This window comes from Mesoplodon densirostris, chromosome 16 (genome assembly GCF_025265405.1).
Source record: "Mesoplodon densirostris isolate mMesDen1 chromosome 16, mMesDen1 primary haplotype, whole genome shotgun sequence".
In the NCBI taxonomy this organism is placed as follows: domain Eukaryota; kingdom Metazoa; phylum Chordata; class Mammalia; order Artiodactyla; family Ziphiidae; genus Mesoplodon; species Mesoplodon densirostris.
In genome coordinates, this window is record NC_082676.1 from 1193346 (window position 1) to 1210890 (window position 17545).

Below are 17545 nucleotides of genomic sequence, written 5' to 3' on the forward strand. Positions count from 1 at the left end.
GCGTGGTCACCACCCCTCCCTCCTGGGTAGCACCTGCCTGGATGCCCAGCACCAGCCCCAAACACCTGGATCCTCTCAGCCTGAGTGTGTGGGGTTCAGCCAGGGTGGGGTTGACGTGTGACGCAACAGGGGCCCCCTCTGGACCCAGCCTCCCTTATGCCCTCTTGCCAGGCACCCACTCACCCACTCATCCATTCACCCACGCATTCAACACGTTTACCAGCCCTACTAAGTGCCGGGCATGTGTGCAAAGCCTGACTCCTCCATTATTGGCGGGTGGTGGGGGAGGGGAGGGGCCGACAGGTGTGACATCTCGGGGGTGAAGGGTACTAGGAAGTGAGGTGAAGCATGGCCACGGGGCAGAAGTGGGGGGCGAGAAGTGGGGGGGTGAGAAGCTCATCCCCACAGTCCACGTGGGGGCACCGGGCTTTTCACGTGGCCCCTCTCAAGGGTGTTTGGGTCTTAAAGGGCCTGCGTGGCTGGGTCAGGGGCTGAGGGAAGCAGGAGGGCGGGCCTGGGAGGGGACGGGAGGGGTCCCGTCAGCCACCCCTCCCCTGTGGCTGGGCCTGGCTGAAGGGCTGGAGGAGGAAGTCCCCCAGGGGTGTGGGTGTATAGGCAGGACACCTCCTCCCGGCCCGCTGAGCTCACAGCGCTGCCCTTGGGCTCACGTGGGTCCTGCTGCTGACGCCCCCCCTTCCCCCCCACACCGTCGCCTCCCAAGCCCGCCCTCCTGCCTCCCTCAGCCCCTGACCCAACCTAAGTCCCACCTTTAATCCAGTCCCCGTTTATGCCAACAACTGGTTACCATGGCAATGTCCTTGGGACAGGGTGGAGGGTGGAGAGGGCAGCAGAGAGAGAGGGGAAGGCGGTTTCTGCAGAGAAGACCTTTCACGTTAGCCAGCCGCCTGGCACTGGCCGGGGGAGCGTGTGGGCAGGGGTCTTAGGGGGCCTGCTCCACACCCTTCCTCCTCTCGGCCCCGACCCGGGGTCAGCTCAGAGGACACCTTTCCTGCCACAAAGGCTCCAGGACGCAGGGACATGGAGGCACCCGTTCCCCAAAGTCGGTTTCATTCGTGTGTGAACTGGGGGTTTTCCTTTCCTCTGAAACAGCAGTTTCAGCAGCAGTGGGAGGGAGGGGCCTGGCGGCCTGGAGTAAGCACTAATTCAGCTCCTACGACACGACTAGATGATGACTAGCTTCCTGCAATGAGTGCTTCCCAGCCGGGCGCAGGTGGGGAGGGAGGGCTGTGCAAAGTAATGAGTTAGGCCCGATTAATCTTGCTGCGTTAGCAAGTCTATGGGGAAAGCCAAACAAGGTTGGACAGATGTGTGTGAACGTGTGCATGCGACGCCCCTCTGGGTCCACTGGGCCCCCAAGCACCGCGCTAACCCCAGTCTGGCCTCGAGCGCCAGGAGGGATGGGCCTGCTGGGCTCACCCGTGGGAATGGCCATTAAGACCCACCTTCTCAACCGCGTGGGCTGGCCCAGGTGCAGGGAGGGGGTGCAGAGCTGACCTGGCTGTGAGCAGCTGCAGGCTCCTGCCGAGAGCCCAGGCCTCTCTCCCTGTTCAGCCTCAGCCACCAGGTGATGCCAGCACCCGGCCCAGGCCAGGATGCCAGGTTGGGTGGGCGCCTGGCCAGACTTTCTGCCAAGTCCTTGGGCCAAATCAGCTCTTAAAGTCCGAGGCCTCCTGAATCAGTGTTACCTGGAGATGGTTGTCAGCAGATAGAGATGGGGGCCTCGGCCCAGGCTGAGTACCCTCTGAGGGTGGGGCGCCAGAGTCTGGAACTTAAGCAAGCTCCCAGGTGACTCCCTGTGCGTGGCTGTGCGTGGACGTCCACAGTCCCCAGGGCTGCATTCCTGGGCGCCCCTTCCTCCAGGAAGCCTTCACAGATTGGGCCAGATCACCCTCTCTCCTCTGACGTCAGCCTAACATTCTCAGGAGCACCCAGATTTCACAAGTCCCGAGAGACGAGCCTAAAGGCAGAGGCTTGAGGAAGCATCCCCATTCCGAAAGGCGTGGGGAGTGCCACAGGGGGACGGGACAAGACAATCTCGCCTTTTCAGCCAGACAAACCCCGTCCATACCTCACCTTCCTAGGCTGCCAAATGAGGGAACCCCTGCTTCCCAGAGGTGCTGAGATGGTTGGAGGAGACTTCAGAGGGGCCTGGAGTGTGGTTGGCCTCCACCACCAAGAGAAGGTCGTTGAGCAAGGCACCTTCTGTCCCGGGACAGCACGGAGCAGGGACAGACAGAGAACGCAGCTGGCAGTCACCAGGGCTCACCCCCACGCCCACCGTCCCTTCTCCGTGGGGGGGGGGGCTTCGCAGGTTCTGCACCTTGTGTGGCCAAGTGTTCTGCTGCGTGTGGGGAGCGGGCCAGGAGGGGCGGGGTCAGGGTTTGCCCCCTGCGCGCAGTTGGCCGCTGGCCGGGCCTGTCCCCCAGCTCCTGGCTCAGGGCAACTCTTCACCGCAGAGAATCTTCTGGTTCCTGGCGCAGAGCTGGCTCGGGGAAGGGGCCTGAGGGTGTGAGAGGAACCCTGGGGGGTGCTGAGAGGGAGGGAAGGGTAAGAGGGGGCTTGCCGGCAGAAATAGGCCGCAAACCAGAGCAGGCTCCCAGTGAGTCTGTGGGCTGGTCCGGGGCGGGCTGTGCGCTGGGGCTGGCAGCCCAGGAGGTCGCCCAGAGGGCAGGGCAGACCCTGGGGAGCTCCAGTCTGTAGGGGCACAGGCCAGCCCTGGGACATGCTATACCTGAGGCAGAGGAGGCCAGGTGCAGACCCTGAAGCTGGAGGGCCCGCTTGGAACCCCGGTAGTGACTGCATCACCTTGGCACGCGGGGCAACTCCTCTGTCTAAGCATTTCCTCACTGGGACACACAGATAACCAAAGAGCCTGCCTCACAGGGATGCTGTGGGAGCCGTGCCTCAATGGCTTGGGCCAGCATCTAGGAAGCCCATGGACAGGGTGAGGGCGACCGTCACTGTTGAGACTGGCCACTGCTCAGGGCCAAGCTTTTGGAGAGCTCTATTTATAGGCACCAGCCAGAGTGGATAGACAGCTCCCGAGAGGGGAGCCCTGGAGGCCTCAGAGCAATTGTGTGAGGTGTCAAGAGCTAAAGCTGGGACCAGAGTGCCTGAGAGCTGGGGGAGGGGCAGAGGCGATGGGGGAGGGGCAGGAGAGATGGGGGAGGGGGAAGGGAGATGGGGAAGGAGGGAGATGAGGAGAAAGAGCGGAGACAGGGGAGACCAGCTGGGAGGGGGCGGGAGTGGGGGAATGCGGAGGGGCAGGGGCCTTTGCTGATGGAAGCTGCTGCCTTGGGACCAAGCCTGTTACTTGGCGAGCATCGCCTGTGAGGGGCGGGGACGAGGGGCTCGTGACCCGCATTCAGCCCCCTCAAGGGCGGGGCGCCGACTCAGGAGGAGCGTGGGGGCAGCTCCAGCCCCTCCTTCTCTGCCTCCATCCCGGGACCCGAAGTCTCGGTTTGGGGGCTGGGTTCTCCCCCCACCGCCCCCTAGAGCCCCGGCGCACGGCGAACAGGGATGGCTACGGGGCTCGCGCTTCTGCGGAGCGGCGACGAGTGTGCGCGCCACGCAGACCGCGGTTCCGCCGCACAAAGCGGCCTCTCCCGGCCCCTCCTCCGAGCACCTGCTGCTCTGCCGGCGGCCACCTCGACCCACCTGAGGGCGGAGCCCCTGCCGGGTCGTCCAGCGCGCTGCCCGGGCATCTCGGTTGCGGCCGACATTGTTCAAGACTAGTCCGGGGGCGCCAAGGGTCTGTTCTTCAGGCACCCGGGCCCGAGGCGCTCCGCGGCCGCCCCTCAGCCGCTGCCCACCGCGCGTGGGATGGGGGCTGCCCTCACGCCGGCGCAGGCCACCCACTCGCAGGCCGCGCAGAGCGGGGGGCGGCGGACCCCGGCCCAGGCCGGACCTGGAGGCAGCAAGAGGAGGCTTCGCCCGGGGCGGGGGCGTTAGGGTCCTCTTCGCCCCCGAAGGGCGGGCCGCGGGGCCGAGGCTCCCCTGGACGCTTCCCGGTCCGCCAGGGACAGGCCGATGGGGGTGGACGCTGTCCTGAACGCCTGGTTGGGGAAGACCTGTGATTTCCAAACTGCAGAGCGGGGCGGGGGTGATGAAGTTAACCAGATCCGTGCGGGGCTCCCCTCCTGGCGCCCGGAGACCCTGGGTGCGCGTCCTCCCTCCAGGCAGGCGTTGGAGGCGCTAGGCTGGGGACGGGGAGGGGGTCAGTGTCTCGTGCTCCGCGAACCAGACCGCGCAGGGATTCCCCAGACGCACGCGGTGACTACCGGGCCCCCACTCGTGGCTCGGGCACGTCCCCAGCCCCAGGAGGTGGAAGGAAACTTTGGCCCTGCGCGGGCAGAGCGCGGCCTCCGCGCCCCCTCTCGGCTCGCGGTCCGTTCCCCCTCCTTCCCCCTCCGATCCTCGCCCTCCTCCCCCTCCTCCTCGCCGGCTGGAGGCGGGCAGGTCCGGGCGGGGCCGCGCCGCTGAGCCCACAGCCCCGCGCTCCCGGCGCGGTAGCCGCCGCCGCGCCCCGCGGGAGAAGCTGCCGAAGCAGGCCCGGCGGACGGAGCTGCCCGCGCGGCGCGGGGGGCATGAAGTTGGGCTCGCGCGGAGCTCGGAGCAGGGGCGCGGCGGGGCCGGGAGCCGCCCGCATCTAGAGCCCGCTCGGTGCGCCATGGAGCTCGGCGGCCCGGGGGCACCGCCGCCGCCGCTGCTGCCGCCGCTGCTGCTGCTGCTGGGGGCCGGCCTCTTGCCTGGTAAGTTTCGGGGCGCTAGACGGACCCCCTTTCGCCCGGTTCAGGGCGGCCTCGGACCTCCGGAGCCAGAGGAGGGGAGGCTCCTGGCTGCGGTCCCAAGCCGCTGGTGCGTGCAACGGGGCAGCCGCGGAGGCTACCCCCACCCTCCCTCCAGACGCAAAAGGCTGTCCTGCGGCGAGGGCTGAGGCAGTCAGGGTTTGGGTGGGTGAGGGGGAATGCTGTTTCAAGAGCTGGACCCAGAAAGTCCAACTTGGATGGAGAGAGGCGCGGTCCATCTCCCCCCTCCCCCACCCCCATTTACCCATTGTGCCAAATTTCCTTGCAGACTGCATGGTGCCTGCCCACCTCCCCCCTGCACCGGGGTTTGGGGAATCAGAGGGGTGGCCTCTGCCCTTGGCAGGGCCCCACCCAAACCTCTTCTGCTCCCCCAGGCCCACTGGGACGGGGGAAGTTCTAGCCCCCGTGCTCCCCATTCCCTGGGAAGCCACCTTGCTATTTCAGGGGTGAGTGGAGTGTAATTCTCTGGCCTCCCCAGTGAGGAACAGGCTACACCTTACTGTCAGAGGGACCAGGCTGGGGCTCTGGGTTGGGAGTGAAGGGTCCTGGGGGTCTAGGACTGACCCCAGGGGTACCTGTGAATGCCCTCCTCATGTCCATCCGTGACTCACAGGTGAGCAGGACCGAGCTGAGAGGAGCACAGCGGCAGGGGTCTCCTGTCCCCGTCCTCACACCCCTGCCCCCCCATGCAGTGGTCCCAGCGAAGTCGCCCAGGAGTGGCAGGGAAGCCCTCAGACCACAGACTGGCCGATGGTCAGGGCTGAATGAGGGGTCCCCTCCCCAGGCTCACTCTAGACCTGGTCATCGAGGGCAGGCTGTGTGTCCGTCCAAGAGCACAGGGTGCCAGGTTCATTGTCGGGCTTTGCACTTAAAGTACCCCTTACACGTCAAAGCATGTTTTTTTCTTGGGTGATTGCTTGCGGATGCCACAGCCAAAGGAATCAGGCTCTCGGTGGCTGAACCCTCACTCTCCTTTCTCCATCTCCCTTCCTGTCCTGTGGTTACCCCCACCTTGTACTTTGAGGCAAGGTTCTCAGGACTCTGCTAGTAGCTAGAGATACAGTCCCTCCCACCCACAGTCACGGCCTGACGGGGTCAGCACTTATCATACCAGTTATCTACTTTCATGGTGAGGGGTACCGTGCTAGGAAGGCTTCCCTGAGGAAGTTACAGACCCCCTTACAGACCCAGGGGATAGGGGAGAAACTGCGGCTGGAAGTAGGGCAACACGTGCAAAGGTTCTGAGGTAGGAGGGACGTGCTGTGAGAAGCTGGAAGGGAGCCCAGGTGCTGAGCACGGCCTGGCAGGAGGCCCAAGGGGGCATCCTGGACGGCCACCATCCCCTGCCCCTGAGCCGCACACATGCTGGTCCCCGCAGTGAGCAGCCATGTGGAGACCCGGGCCCACGCGGAGGAACGGCTGCTGAAGAAACTCTTCTCTGGCTACAACAAGTGGTCCCGGCCCGTGGCCAACATCTCGGATGTAGTTCTTGTCCACTTTGGCCTGTCTATCGCCCAGCTCATTGATGTGGTAGGTGATGGGGGGTGGGGTGGGGGGGGCAGTGACCTGAAGGGAGCACCCGTGTCTGGGAGGGGCTGGCCTGGAGGTGGCCCCAGGGCTGGCGGGGGCAGGGGGGCTGGATGAGCTGGGAGGGCTGCATCGGAGCTGCACATGGACTGTGTGTGCCCCAGCCCCGCCTTAGCCCAGCACGCACGCCTAAGCAAGCCGGGAGGCAAGGTAGGTTTTGTGCGACACCCCCAAGCCCTGCCCTTTCCTCCCTTTCCATGTAGAAAAGCTCAAAGGGCCAGATTTGCAGCAGGGGGTCCGGGCTGTCATCTTCAGAGGCAGAGAGCAGGAAGTACCTCTGTGGGGCCAGTGGCAGAGTTTAGGGCTTTTGTGTAAGTCGTGCTACTGCGTGGGGTGGGGTGAGGCCGTGCGGCACCCTGGCAGCACCCTGACCTCCACCTGGTTTGGATGTGTTTCCCTTCCTGGTTGGGGACCAAGGCAGCTGCTGGGAGGAGGCCGGGGGTCCAGCCTCCGAGTAGCCACGGCTCTGGAGGGGCCGGGGCGTCCATTTGGGGTGGGAGCCCGTCCTGTGGGTCTGACTGGGTGGTAGCTGCACAGCCTGGGGCAGGGTCCAAAGGGCCTTGGAGGGTGGGCTCTGGCCTGGCAGGGAGGGGGCCTCTGGGAGCCTGGTTTGCAGGTCCAAGGCTGGCTGGGTTTGGGCTGGGGTCTCCAGCCAGCTCTGGTTTCACAGAGGGAGCTGGAACTTGTGCAGCTGCAGGAGGCTGTAGATCTCTCCAAATGCCAACCCTATGCTCCTGCCGGGACCCCAACCCAAAGTGGGCTCCGTGAGGTGGGGATCCACCAGTTTTGGAGTTTGGAGGTCCTGGTTCCTGGCTCAGGCCGGATGTGTTGGTGACCCTCAGGGCCCTGGTTTTCTCACCTGTGAAATGGGATAAGTGTGACAGCTCCATCTGGGGCTGAGCTGGCAACATCCAAGGGGCTTTGCGAGGTGGGAGGGGCGGTAGCCACATTCACATGGATAGAAAGGGCCGTGCTTGGACCCCATCAGTAGAGAGACCCGGTCAGTCCCCCTGTCCTGGCCTGTGCCCTCAGGCCTCCTGGAACCAGGCCTTAAATGCTTCCTGTAAAGTACTCCTGGCTGGGGCGCAGCCAGAAGGCAACTCAGGATGGCAGGTGTCCCGACCCACTGCATTTGCAAATGCTGTTCCCAGTGGTGGCTGTGGCTTCATGTTCTGGGTCGGCTGCACCGTGGCCTGGCCCCCTACCTGAGCTTCTGGAGCTCTCTCATCCACCCCCCTGCCACATCGCAGCATCCGCCCCGCATCACCGCTTCTCCCCGGTTTGCCCAGGAGAGACAGCCTGGAGCACACGAGCTCCGAGACACCAGCGAGGGACCCACTCGAGGCCCTGTGGCAGCACCAGGCAGGACAGGAGCTGCTCCCAGCTCTGCTGTCTGCAGCCACGCTGGCCAAGGGCACTCCTGCACACACGTGTGTGCGGACAAGACGTCCTTGCTCATCCTGGGTGCTGGCCGTTTGTGGAAGGGGCCGCCTCCCTGCCCCACTGTTTGTGGGGCTCAGGTGTTTGCTGCAGGTCTGTGCCCCGGTGCAGAGTGCTTGTGTGTGTGAGTTCACGCCTGCAGAGGAGGCTGGGGAATTCCTGGGCGCTTCTGGGCCCCGGGCAGACGTTCCAGAATGTACAGAGAGCACCTCAAACGGGTGCCGGCGGGGGACAGCTGCGCTGGGGGGCGGCCGGCACGAGGGGAGGAGGCCAGGCCCCGCCACCCAGAAGCTTGTTCGGAGCCCGGGGGTGGGGGACGGGGCAGAGCCCGGCAGGCTGTCCCCAGGGGGTAGGGGCGGGGACATGGTGGTGGGGGCCGCACCGCAGGACCGCACTGCTGAGGTCGAGGTCATTGGACGTGGTGTCCGGGCCCCACTCAAGTCACACTTATCCTCAGTGTCCTCTGGCAGCCTGTCCCAGGTGGCCCTGAGAGAGAGCAGGACCAAGGGCAGTGCCTGGGCCGCAGGAGATGTGGTCCCCTTCTGTGACCTGGCTGATGGGGGCTTGTCCCCTGGGGGAAGCAGGAGGGGAGGCTCCCAGGGACACCAGCCCCCACCCCCGGCCCTGGGCGCTTTGCTTGCTTGACCACCCTTGGTTTCTTTGGCCTCAGCAGTTGTCCCAACGGCCTGTGTGTCCCTGGTCTGGGGCAGATGGGGGCAAAGTTTGGGCCATCAGCAAGTGGGAGGAGGCTGGTTCAGGCGCTGCTCCCCACACCCTGTGTCCCGTGTCCAGTCCCTCTTCCCCCAGGGAAAGAGCCCCTGCCTCTCTGGTCCCCATGGGCTCCCTGCTCTCTGAGGGGACCCCCCCATCAGCTGCTGAGTGCCCTGCCGCAAACTTTGGGCAAGGAGCCAGCCCCCAAGCCCAGCCGCCCTCTGAGTGGGCTGGGTGAGGCCGTGGTCCCTGGAGGTTGGTTCAGAGTGGGGTGTGAGGACCCCTACGTCCCTGCATGGAGCCTGGCGGTCTTCTCCAGAGGCCTCCAGCCTCTGCTGGACCTGCCTGCCCGTCCGTGTACCCGGGAGGGCTGTGAAGTCGGGGGGAGGTGCAGAGGCCGGAAGGAAGCTCACGGCGTCTGTGGTCCGGCCCTCCTCACCTGGACGGGTGCCCACTAAGTGACCTGGAGAGGACCCTCCCGGGTCTCCTGCTCCCACGTCACCTGCTTTAGCCCCTCACCTTCGGGTCCTGAGGCTCAGGCCCTGGGCGGCAGTTTGGCCAGTGAGTGTGTTGCTCTGGTAGCTGGAGGGGGCCAGATGCCAGCTCACCTGGAGCCCCTCCGCAGGGCAGCTGCCCCGCCAGGCAGGATGGAGCCATGCAGGTGGGCAGGCCCAGCACGGCTGCCTGGGGAGGGGTGCCGTCTCCCTTTCCCTCAGACCCTTCGGTAGCTGGAGGGCCCGGCCACCAGTGACGTCAGCCGAATGCTGTCCTCACTTTCCTTCTGGCCCTGAGTTCCCTCCGGGTCCACTGTACTGGGCTTGGTTGCCTCCAGGGACAAGGCGCTCACTCCCTCCTGAGGTCCCCCACTCCCCACGTTCAGCCCTGGCCCATCCTTTCGGGTAAGGAGACGCGGCCAGAGAGACGTGTCCTGACCCGAGGGCATCACAACCTGCCTTCTTCTCCTTTGTGTCCTAGGATGAGAAGAACCAGATGATGACGACGAATGTGTGGGTGAAGCAGGTGAGCGGGAGGGAGCCCCCACTGCCCCCCGCCCCTCCGTGCCCCGCCCCCCCCCCTCACCGCCCCCCACTCCTCCCCCTCACCTCCCCCCCCCCCGCTTCCCCCAGGAGTGGCATGACTACAAGCTGCGCTGGGACCCCGCTGACTACGAGAACGTGACCTCCATCCGCATCCCCTCTGAGCTCATCTGGCGGCCGGACATCGTCCTGTACAACAAGTGAGCCCGGGGCTCTTAGCCGGCAGGGTGGCAGGTGCCCAGGTCCAGCCGTGCTCCGGCCAGGCGGCTCTTCCAAGGCCGGTGTGAGCAAGAGGCAGGCGGCTTGTGTGGGCTGAGGGCGGGCTCGGACGCAGGAACAGTGAGTAAAGGAGGGTGTTGAGACCTGGGGTGGGGGGGGCAGGCCCGTCAGCGGGCAAGGTGGCAAGGAGACGGGGTCCTGGGGGCTCCGTCCCTGCCCAGGCGGGGGCAGCGGCCTCGGGCACTCACGGGCCGGGAAGGGGTCTGAGGTCCTCCCAGGGTGACTGCAGGCCCTGCAGCTGCTCCCCCTTGGGCTGGAGTCCTTTCCAGAGTCAGTCCCTGTCCGGGGAAAGTGGGCCCTGCACACGCAGCGGACCGCGTCTGGGAGCAAAGGCCGGGAGGTGTAGGGAGGAAGCCCCAGACCGGCCGCCCATCCCGGCTCGCTGCCCGCGCCCCCTCCTCCTCCTGGCCCTTCGTCTGTGCTCACAGTCTCCCCAGACCCCGCTAACCACACGCAAGCAAACAAAGCCTCTGTCTGGGCCACGTGTCCCCGGCTCTGAAATCGGATCTCCTGGAGGATGTTTCTGTGCTGGGGGGCCGGGGTGTGATGGGCACGGCTGTGGCAGACAGTGGGCTCCAGAGGGCTGGCGTCCTTGAACTTGTCCTTTCCCGGGATCTTCGAGGTGTCCCTGACCTCGGGGCAGCCTGGTGCCCTCCCGCGTCCCCGTGTCCCTGCTGTGTCATTGCCAGGCCAGCTCACCCTGAGCTGAATCCACACTGGCAGATACAGACTTGGGCCTGGGAGGCGGCCGTTCCACAGCGCTTGCAGCTACAGCAAATGGAAGCGCTCGGTCCCCTCTGGTCCCAGCCATCTGCCCGCAGCCCCTGCCCTCCCACCAAGACCCCAGTGCTTCTGCACAAAAGGCCTCCTGGGCCCCCAGGCTTGGGCCTGACCTACAAAATGCTGCTATTTGATTAAGAACGATTGGGCTCCTCTTCCAGCTTAATTGATTCCAGTAATGGCAGCGGGAGAGCGGCCGCATGTGGAGGAGATGGTGTTTGGGGCTGCATTAAGGGGGGCCGCTCGGTGAATGGAAGGCGTGGCGGGCTCTCCGCTCTCCCTCTGCAAGCTGCCCGGTCCGATCCTGCGCCCTGGAGCTCTCCAGCCGCCGGGCCCCCCCCGGGTCCACGCTCCGCTCTCCCAGCCCCCTGCCCTGCTGGGACCTAGCACGGAATACGCCTGTGTATCAAAGAATCCAGAACGTAGGTACCAGGGTCAGAACTCTGGCACCCAGGGGAGCACCGTCAGGACTGCTGTGGGAGCCACACAGCCCCTGGGCTGGCAGCGCAGGAGAGCGGGGCCGCCGCCCGAGCCCCTCTTTTTCTGGCCTCCTTACCAAGGCCCACGGGAGGCTGCGGGATGGACCTCCAGCTTCTCCTGGGAAAGGTGATCGGCACCGAGGCCCTCTCTGGATGGGGCTGGGCGTGGGTGAGGACAGACCCCAGAGCCGGTGGCTGGTGCTGGCCGGACGGCCAGTGAGGAGGCATGTTTCCAGGGGCAGCGGGTAGCTGACGGCCAGGGCCGTGTGCACTTGAGTGAGGCCGAGCGGTCAGCACAGGCTGCTGGGCGAGGGGAAGGGTCGGGGGGTGCTTTTCTGATAGCTTTGGGGCACCCCTTCAAGGTTGGAGGGCGTGCACGTGAGGCCATGCCACCCTCTATGGGCTTCCCTGCATCGGCCTGTCAGGCAGAGGGTCTCACGTGGATGGGCGTCTGCGGCCTGGAGCAGGAACGGGACCAGCTGGCTCGGGGTCCCCTCCTCCCACGGGCGCTGTCATGCGGTCCCGCTGTCCACACCCCTGGGCTTGCTGGGGGCACAGGAACCAGCTGTGGGGGGAGGGGCGGGACTTCGTGCAGCGGTGACGGGTAGCAACAGCGTGCCCTGGGGAACGCTGCTCCTTCCTGGGGCTGCGCTAGGCGCCGGGTCCCACGTGCAGAGCCCTAGGCCCTCTGAGGACCTGGCCGGGGCCGATGTGCCCTCAGCACACGAGTGTGAAGACACGGGCTTGGTGACTAGCGTCCGGTGCCCCTTAGTCCTGGGGCCAGCTGTCTGGGGGGTGTCCTGGGGGGACGAGGCGAGGTCTCCCATCAGCGTTTCAGAGCCGAAGCGGCAGGGCTGCTGGAGGGGCTGGGGGAACGGCTGCCGCCTCCACCGGCCTGTGGGCACCACGCACGGTCGGCATGGACAGCGCAGGCCTTGTGGGGAAACAGGCCGACAGAGGGGCCCCCGAGGCCCAGGTGGCACCCACTCAGGGCCCAGACTGGGGACCGGATGCCAGCTGCAGAGGAGAGAGTGGCTGACTCTGGGGGCAAGAAGGGCTCTCGGGGGACCATGAGCAGGTGTCCCTGTGTCCCCATGGCCGGCTGCCTCACCTCTCATGGTGTCAGTGTACCCCCCATCCCACCATGGGTGTCTTTGGTGGAGAAAACTGAGGTGGATGTCACTGTCTGGGAGGCCCAGGGCCAGGGCTGCAGGCTGGGCACTCTGCCCACGAGGAGAAAGGCTGGGACAGGGCACCCCGAGGCCGAGGGAGAGGCAGGAGGGCTGAGGGCCTGGGATGTGAGGCTGGGGTCCACGTCTTGCTCGGGGTGGGCCCAGACTGGTCTTTGCCTCGTTGGGCCTTGGAGTCCTCACCTGTGCAGGAAGGGGGGTTCCTGCCTCTAAGTTTGGGGGGGGTCAATGGGGAGAAAACACCAGTCTGGGGCATGAGAAGGTGGCCGGACAGGTCCGACTTCTGCCCAGCTCTGGGGTGACGGCAGGGGACAAGGTGTTCTGTGTGCTACCCAGGGGCCACTTGTGTGCCTGGGGCCCCTGATGTGGCGTGGACGGCCTTTCTGGCCCCCAAATAATCACGGTCATCACCGCCATCAAGCTTGGGCGTCAGGCACGGTGTGGGCCACTGAGACGGTCTCCACGGAGCGCTGCCCCCAGGGTAGGGGTGACAGCGAGGCAGGCAGGTGAGCAATGAGCCCAGGGCTGCCCCATCCTGGGCGAGGCCACCGCGAAGTGGGGGCGCATGTGGCGGGCGGGGGGAAGAGAGCTTCCGGGCCGCGGGTGCTGGGCACCTCACCCACCCCCTCTGTCTCCCACCCAGCGCGGACGGGGACTTTGCCATCACCCACCTGACCAAGGCCCACCTCTTTCACGACGGGCGGGTGCAGTGGACACCCCCAGCCATCTACAAGAGCTCCTGCAGCATCGACGTCACCTTCTTCCCATTCGACCAGCAGAACTGCACCATGAAGTTCGGCTCCTGGACCTACGACAAGGCCAAGATCGACCTGGTGAGCATGCACAGCCGCGTGGACCAGCTGGACTTCTGGGAGAGCGGCGAGTGGGTCATCGTGGACGCCGTGGGCACCTACAACACGCGCAAGTACGAGTGCTGCGCGGAGGTGTACCCGGACATCACGTACGCCTTCGTCATCCGGCGCCTGCCACTGTTCTACACCATCAACCTGCTCATCCCCTGCCTGCTCATCTCCTGCCTCACGGTGCTCGTCTTCTACCTGCCGTCCGAGTGCGGCGAGAAGGTCACGCTGTGCATCTCCGTGCTGCTCTCGCTCACCGTCTTCCTGCTGCTCATCACCGAGATCATCCCGTCCACCTCGCTGGTCATCCCGCTCGTTGGCGAGTACCTGCTGTTCACCATGATCTTCGTCACCCTGTCCATCGTCATCACCGTCTTCGTCCTGAACGTGCACCACCGCTCCCCGCGCACGCACACCATGCCCGCCTGGGTCCGCCGTGTCTTCCTGGACGTCGTGCCGCGCCTGCTCTTCATGAAGCGGCCGTCCATGGTCAAGGGCAACTGCCGGCGGCTCATCGAGTCCATGCACAAGGCGGCCGGAGGCCCACACTTCTGGCCGGAGCCCCGGGGGGAGCCCGAGCTCGGGAGTCGGGGCCCCGCCCCGTCCCCGACCCCATTGCGCGGCCCGGACCAGCCGGCCTGCATGTCGCCTTCGGACCAGGCCTCTGCTCTGCAGTCCTCAGAGGCCGAGAAGGCTGGCGCCTGCCCCTCGCCCGGGCCCTGCCGCCCACCCGCCGGGCCCCGGGCCCCAGGGCTCGCCAAGGCCCGGTCCCTGAGCGTCCAGTACGTGTCCGGCCCCAGCGAAGTGGCTGAGGGCAGCGTGAGGTGCCGGTCCCAGAGCATCCAGTACCGCGCACCCCGAGAAGACGCCGCCTCCCCAGCCGACTGCCCGGCGGACGGCTCCCCTGCCTCGCTGACCACGGCCCCCTCGGCCGGGCTTCAGCCCCCAGACCAGGCCTCCCCCCGCAAATGCAAGTGCAGGAAGGAGGCGGAGGCACCGAATGCCGTGCCCAAGGCCCCCGGCACCGCAGCGCCACCCCTGCCCCTGTCGCCAGCTCTGGCGCGGGCGGTTGAGGGAGTCCAGTCCATTGCAGACCACCTGAAGGCGGAAGACACGGACTTCTCGGTAAGTCCCCGCCGCGGCCGTGCCGGACGGGCCCCGCTGCCCTGTCCACTCTGAAGGAGGGGGTGGCCGGTGAAAGACCCAGAAACCAGGTCCCAGAGCTGGCTGCTCAGCTTGGAGGCCCCCCGCCACCCCGCCGTCTGCTCCCTCTGCCCCAAGCCTCCGAGACCAGCGGGGGTCCCTGCGGTGACTGAGTGGCTGGCGGAGAGCAGAATGGATCTCGGGCACCCCCTTGGGGCTTCAGGGCGCAGGGAGCCTGCCGGCGGGGATGGGGCTGCCAGCACCATCTGTACCTGGTGAGCACCTCCCCCGACCTCGAGAGCACCCCACCCCTCCAAGGGCTCCCGGAGAAGGACTGGGGGGTGTCTGGGCCCTGGGGTTGGGGTGAGAGGGGCTGAGTGGCCTCAGCGGCCTGGCGGGGGGAGAGGAGAATTCAGGCCTGGGCCACAGCCCTGCCTCTCTGGCCGGCGCCCCTGTGCCCAGCTGGGGAGAGGGCACCCGGGGTCTGGGTGGGCAGGGCGGGTGCTCAGACACAGCTGAGGCTCAGGGCCCCGTGGAGTTGGTGGGGGGTGGCAGTGGGGCTGCTCCCCGAGGCTCAGGCTCCCCACTGGCCACGTCGTGGGTGCCTGTGAGGGTCGGTCCAGGCTGGCGGCCGAGCCCCAGTTCAGGGCATGGGCAGAGACAGGCGGGCAGGGGGAGGGCACTGGTCATTCAGCCTGGTCATTACCGGCTGCTCAACCTGGGCATCGGTTATGCCGCGTTGACCTTGCCCCGCGTTAGCTTCTTCTTACCCGTGACATGGACCCTGGGTGCGGGCGTGACCCTGCTGTCCCCTCCCTGGACCTGGGTGCGGGTGTGACACTGCCATTCCCTCCAGGAGCCTCCTGGTCCCTTTGCTTCCTTGGGAACGGCCCATGACTGTTTCCCGGACACGCATGATCCCTGGGGACCATCCGTCCCATGGCTGAGCCCCGCCTCTAGCAGTGAGCCGGTCTCCCTGTACCAGCTGGTCATCCCTGTATGACCGGCTGGTTATCCCCCTGAATCCCAAGGGGCTGTGAGGCCACCTGGGGGTTTCTGGAAGGTTCCGTCTTGCAGCCAGGTCTTGAGACAAGAGGAGCTCTGGCTCTGGCGTGGGCTTGAGGGCCTGCTGAGCAGAGACGGACGCCTTTGAAGCGTCACCAGGATCTCGGAGGCCCAGCGGTCCTCAGCGCAGGGCCGGCCCCTCGTCCCCAGACCCCTCCACCAGCATCGCGGGCCTGGCTGTGGCGACCTGGTTCTGGTTCCGGGCGTCGTCCCCGGGCTCTGGGGAGCAAAGCGACTTCACAGGATCCAGCCTGGGATCCCGGCTGGGGTAGCTTTGTCTGCGAGCATTTCATCCTGGGAGGAGGGGCAGTTTGAAAGGCAGCGCGGAGGCCGTGCGCCGCGGGGCTGCTTCCTGGAACAGAGGGTCCTGGCGCTCCCTCGCTTATAGTGACCCCATTTGCTCTGGTTTCCTGAGAATAAACACGGCTCTTTCAGCTTTGGCTTAAAACTATCAGGACACCTCTGATGACTTTAAAAATCAGAGCACAAAACAGCAGTGAAAAGCCTTCTTTCCCTCGACGGCCCCAAAACGGGGTGTGATGAGCCTGCCCTTGCCCAGGCCTATCAGACCCACTGGCGTCTGGCTGGCCTGAGCCTGGGAGCTGCATCCTTTCTGGTCACTCAAGGGCTGACAGCTGCCCACCCAGGACCCGCCTGTGGCCTTCCTGAGCCTTTGCCCTGGGGTCACACCAGGTGGAGGCCAGGACCTGCTCGCCCAGTGTGGATGTGTAACCATGGCCCATCCTGCGCCACGCTGGGCCTCAGGGTCCCACCTGCAGACGGGATGGTGCAGCCACCTTCCTTGTCAGGTCCAAGGGAGCAACCGCAGGTGATGCACTCAGCGTGTTCCCCACTTCGAGCCCGGGGTCCCCCCCCCTTGCCCTTCCATGGAGCCCCCTGCCTCACAGCTGCCCGGTTCAGAGTCTGCTCGCAGCACAGGGCTGTGCCCTCCTTCACATGTGACCCTCACCCTCAAACGGCTTTAGGGACAGAGCTGAGAGACCCCCTGACCCATGAGGGGCTCGAGCCACATGGGCAGGCGGCCGTGAGTGCTGCCCCGGGGCACGGGCAGGAGTGGAGGGCAGTTGGGACTCAGCTGTCACCCTTGGGACGCCGTCCACCGTGGAGCCTGCCCTGGGCTTTTTGTTGGAGGCCAGGCCCCGTTACTCAGGTTGCTCCTGGCTCTTGCCCTGCACAGCCAAGGGGCTGTGGGTGCCCCCTCCCTGGGCCTCACTTGCCCACCTGCAAATGGGGGTGTACTGGCTGGTCCCCACGGTGCCACCAGCTTTAGCAAACCCAGAGCACGTTACACTGTGACACAGTGCGGACCCTGGCATTCCTCCAGAGGCATCACTACCTTCTCGGAGCTCAGGCAGGTGAAGTCAGGTGGGGCCACCATGCTGGACCCTGTCCCCTGCAGTGGCTCTGCTGTCCAGCCCCCGCAGAGGGCATTGACCCTGCAGCTCACTGCTTCTGAGCCCAGACTTCAGCTGGACAAGCCGTTTCTCCGTGGCCCCTTTCCACCCCTCACCCCAGTACAGGTGTGCCTGTGACCTTGGTGGCAAGGATAGGAACAGAGCTTCTAGAAGGTTCGCGCTGCAGTGAGGCCTGAGGGCACGGCCAGGAGTGACTGTGTGTGTCTGTCCGCAGGTGAAGGAGGACTGGAAGTACGTGGCCATGGTCATCGACCGCATCTTCCTCTGGGTGTTCATTCTCGTCTGCCTGCTGGGAACGGTGGGCCTCTTCCTGCCGCCCTGGCTGGCCGGCATGATCTAGGGGACTCCCCGCACTCGATGCGGCCACGCCACTCACCAGATTGCCCTCCGTCATCTGTCTGCTGTGAGACGGCCTTGGAAGCTGCCTCCTGGGGACCTGCCAGGGAGGCTGGTAAACGCCTGTCTATCTGCAGGGCGGTGTGTCAGGAGCAGGGTGACATGATGGCCTTCCGCCAGGACGCACGTCTGACCGCTCTAGGCAAATGTCCCAGCAGCCCTGACTGTCCCAGGGCCACGCCCCTTGGCCACGCTCAGCCCCTCTCAGCCCCCAAAGCCCCTCGTCCCTGCGGGATCCCCGAGGCCCAGGCACTGAGCCGAGCCTGGCTGCCTCTCCCACCCGGGCCTGGGGCACCCTTGGGTCCTCAGACCT

General features: G+C 65.9%; 1 protein-coding gene across 1 annotated transcript; it reads left to right on the forward strand.

The window, feature by feature from the left end:
• Positions 1–4126: 4126 nt before the first annotated feature.
• On the forward strand, positions 4127–17176 carry CHRNA4 (cholinergic receptor nicotinic alpha 4 subunit). The gene is given in 8 exon segments (XM_060119828.1): positions 4127–4141; positions 4143–4443; positions 4446–4772; positions 6208–6359; positions 9543–9587; positions 9695–9804; positions 12976–14317; positions 17051–17176. Coding segments are annotated over 8 exon segments (2418 nt in total).
• Positions 17177–17545: the final 369 nt, after the last annotated feature.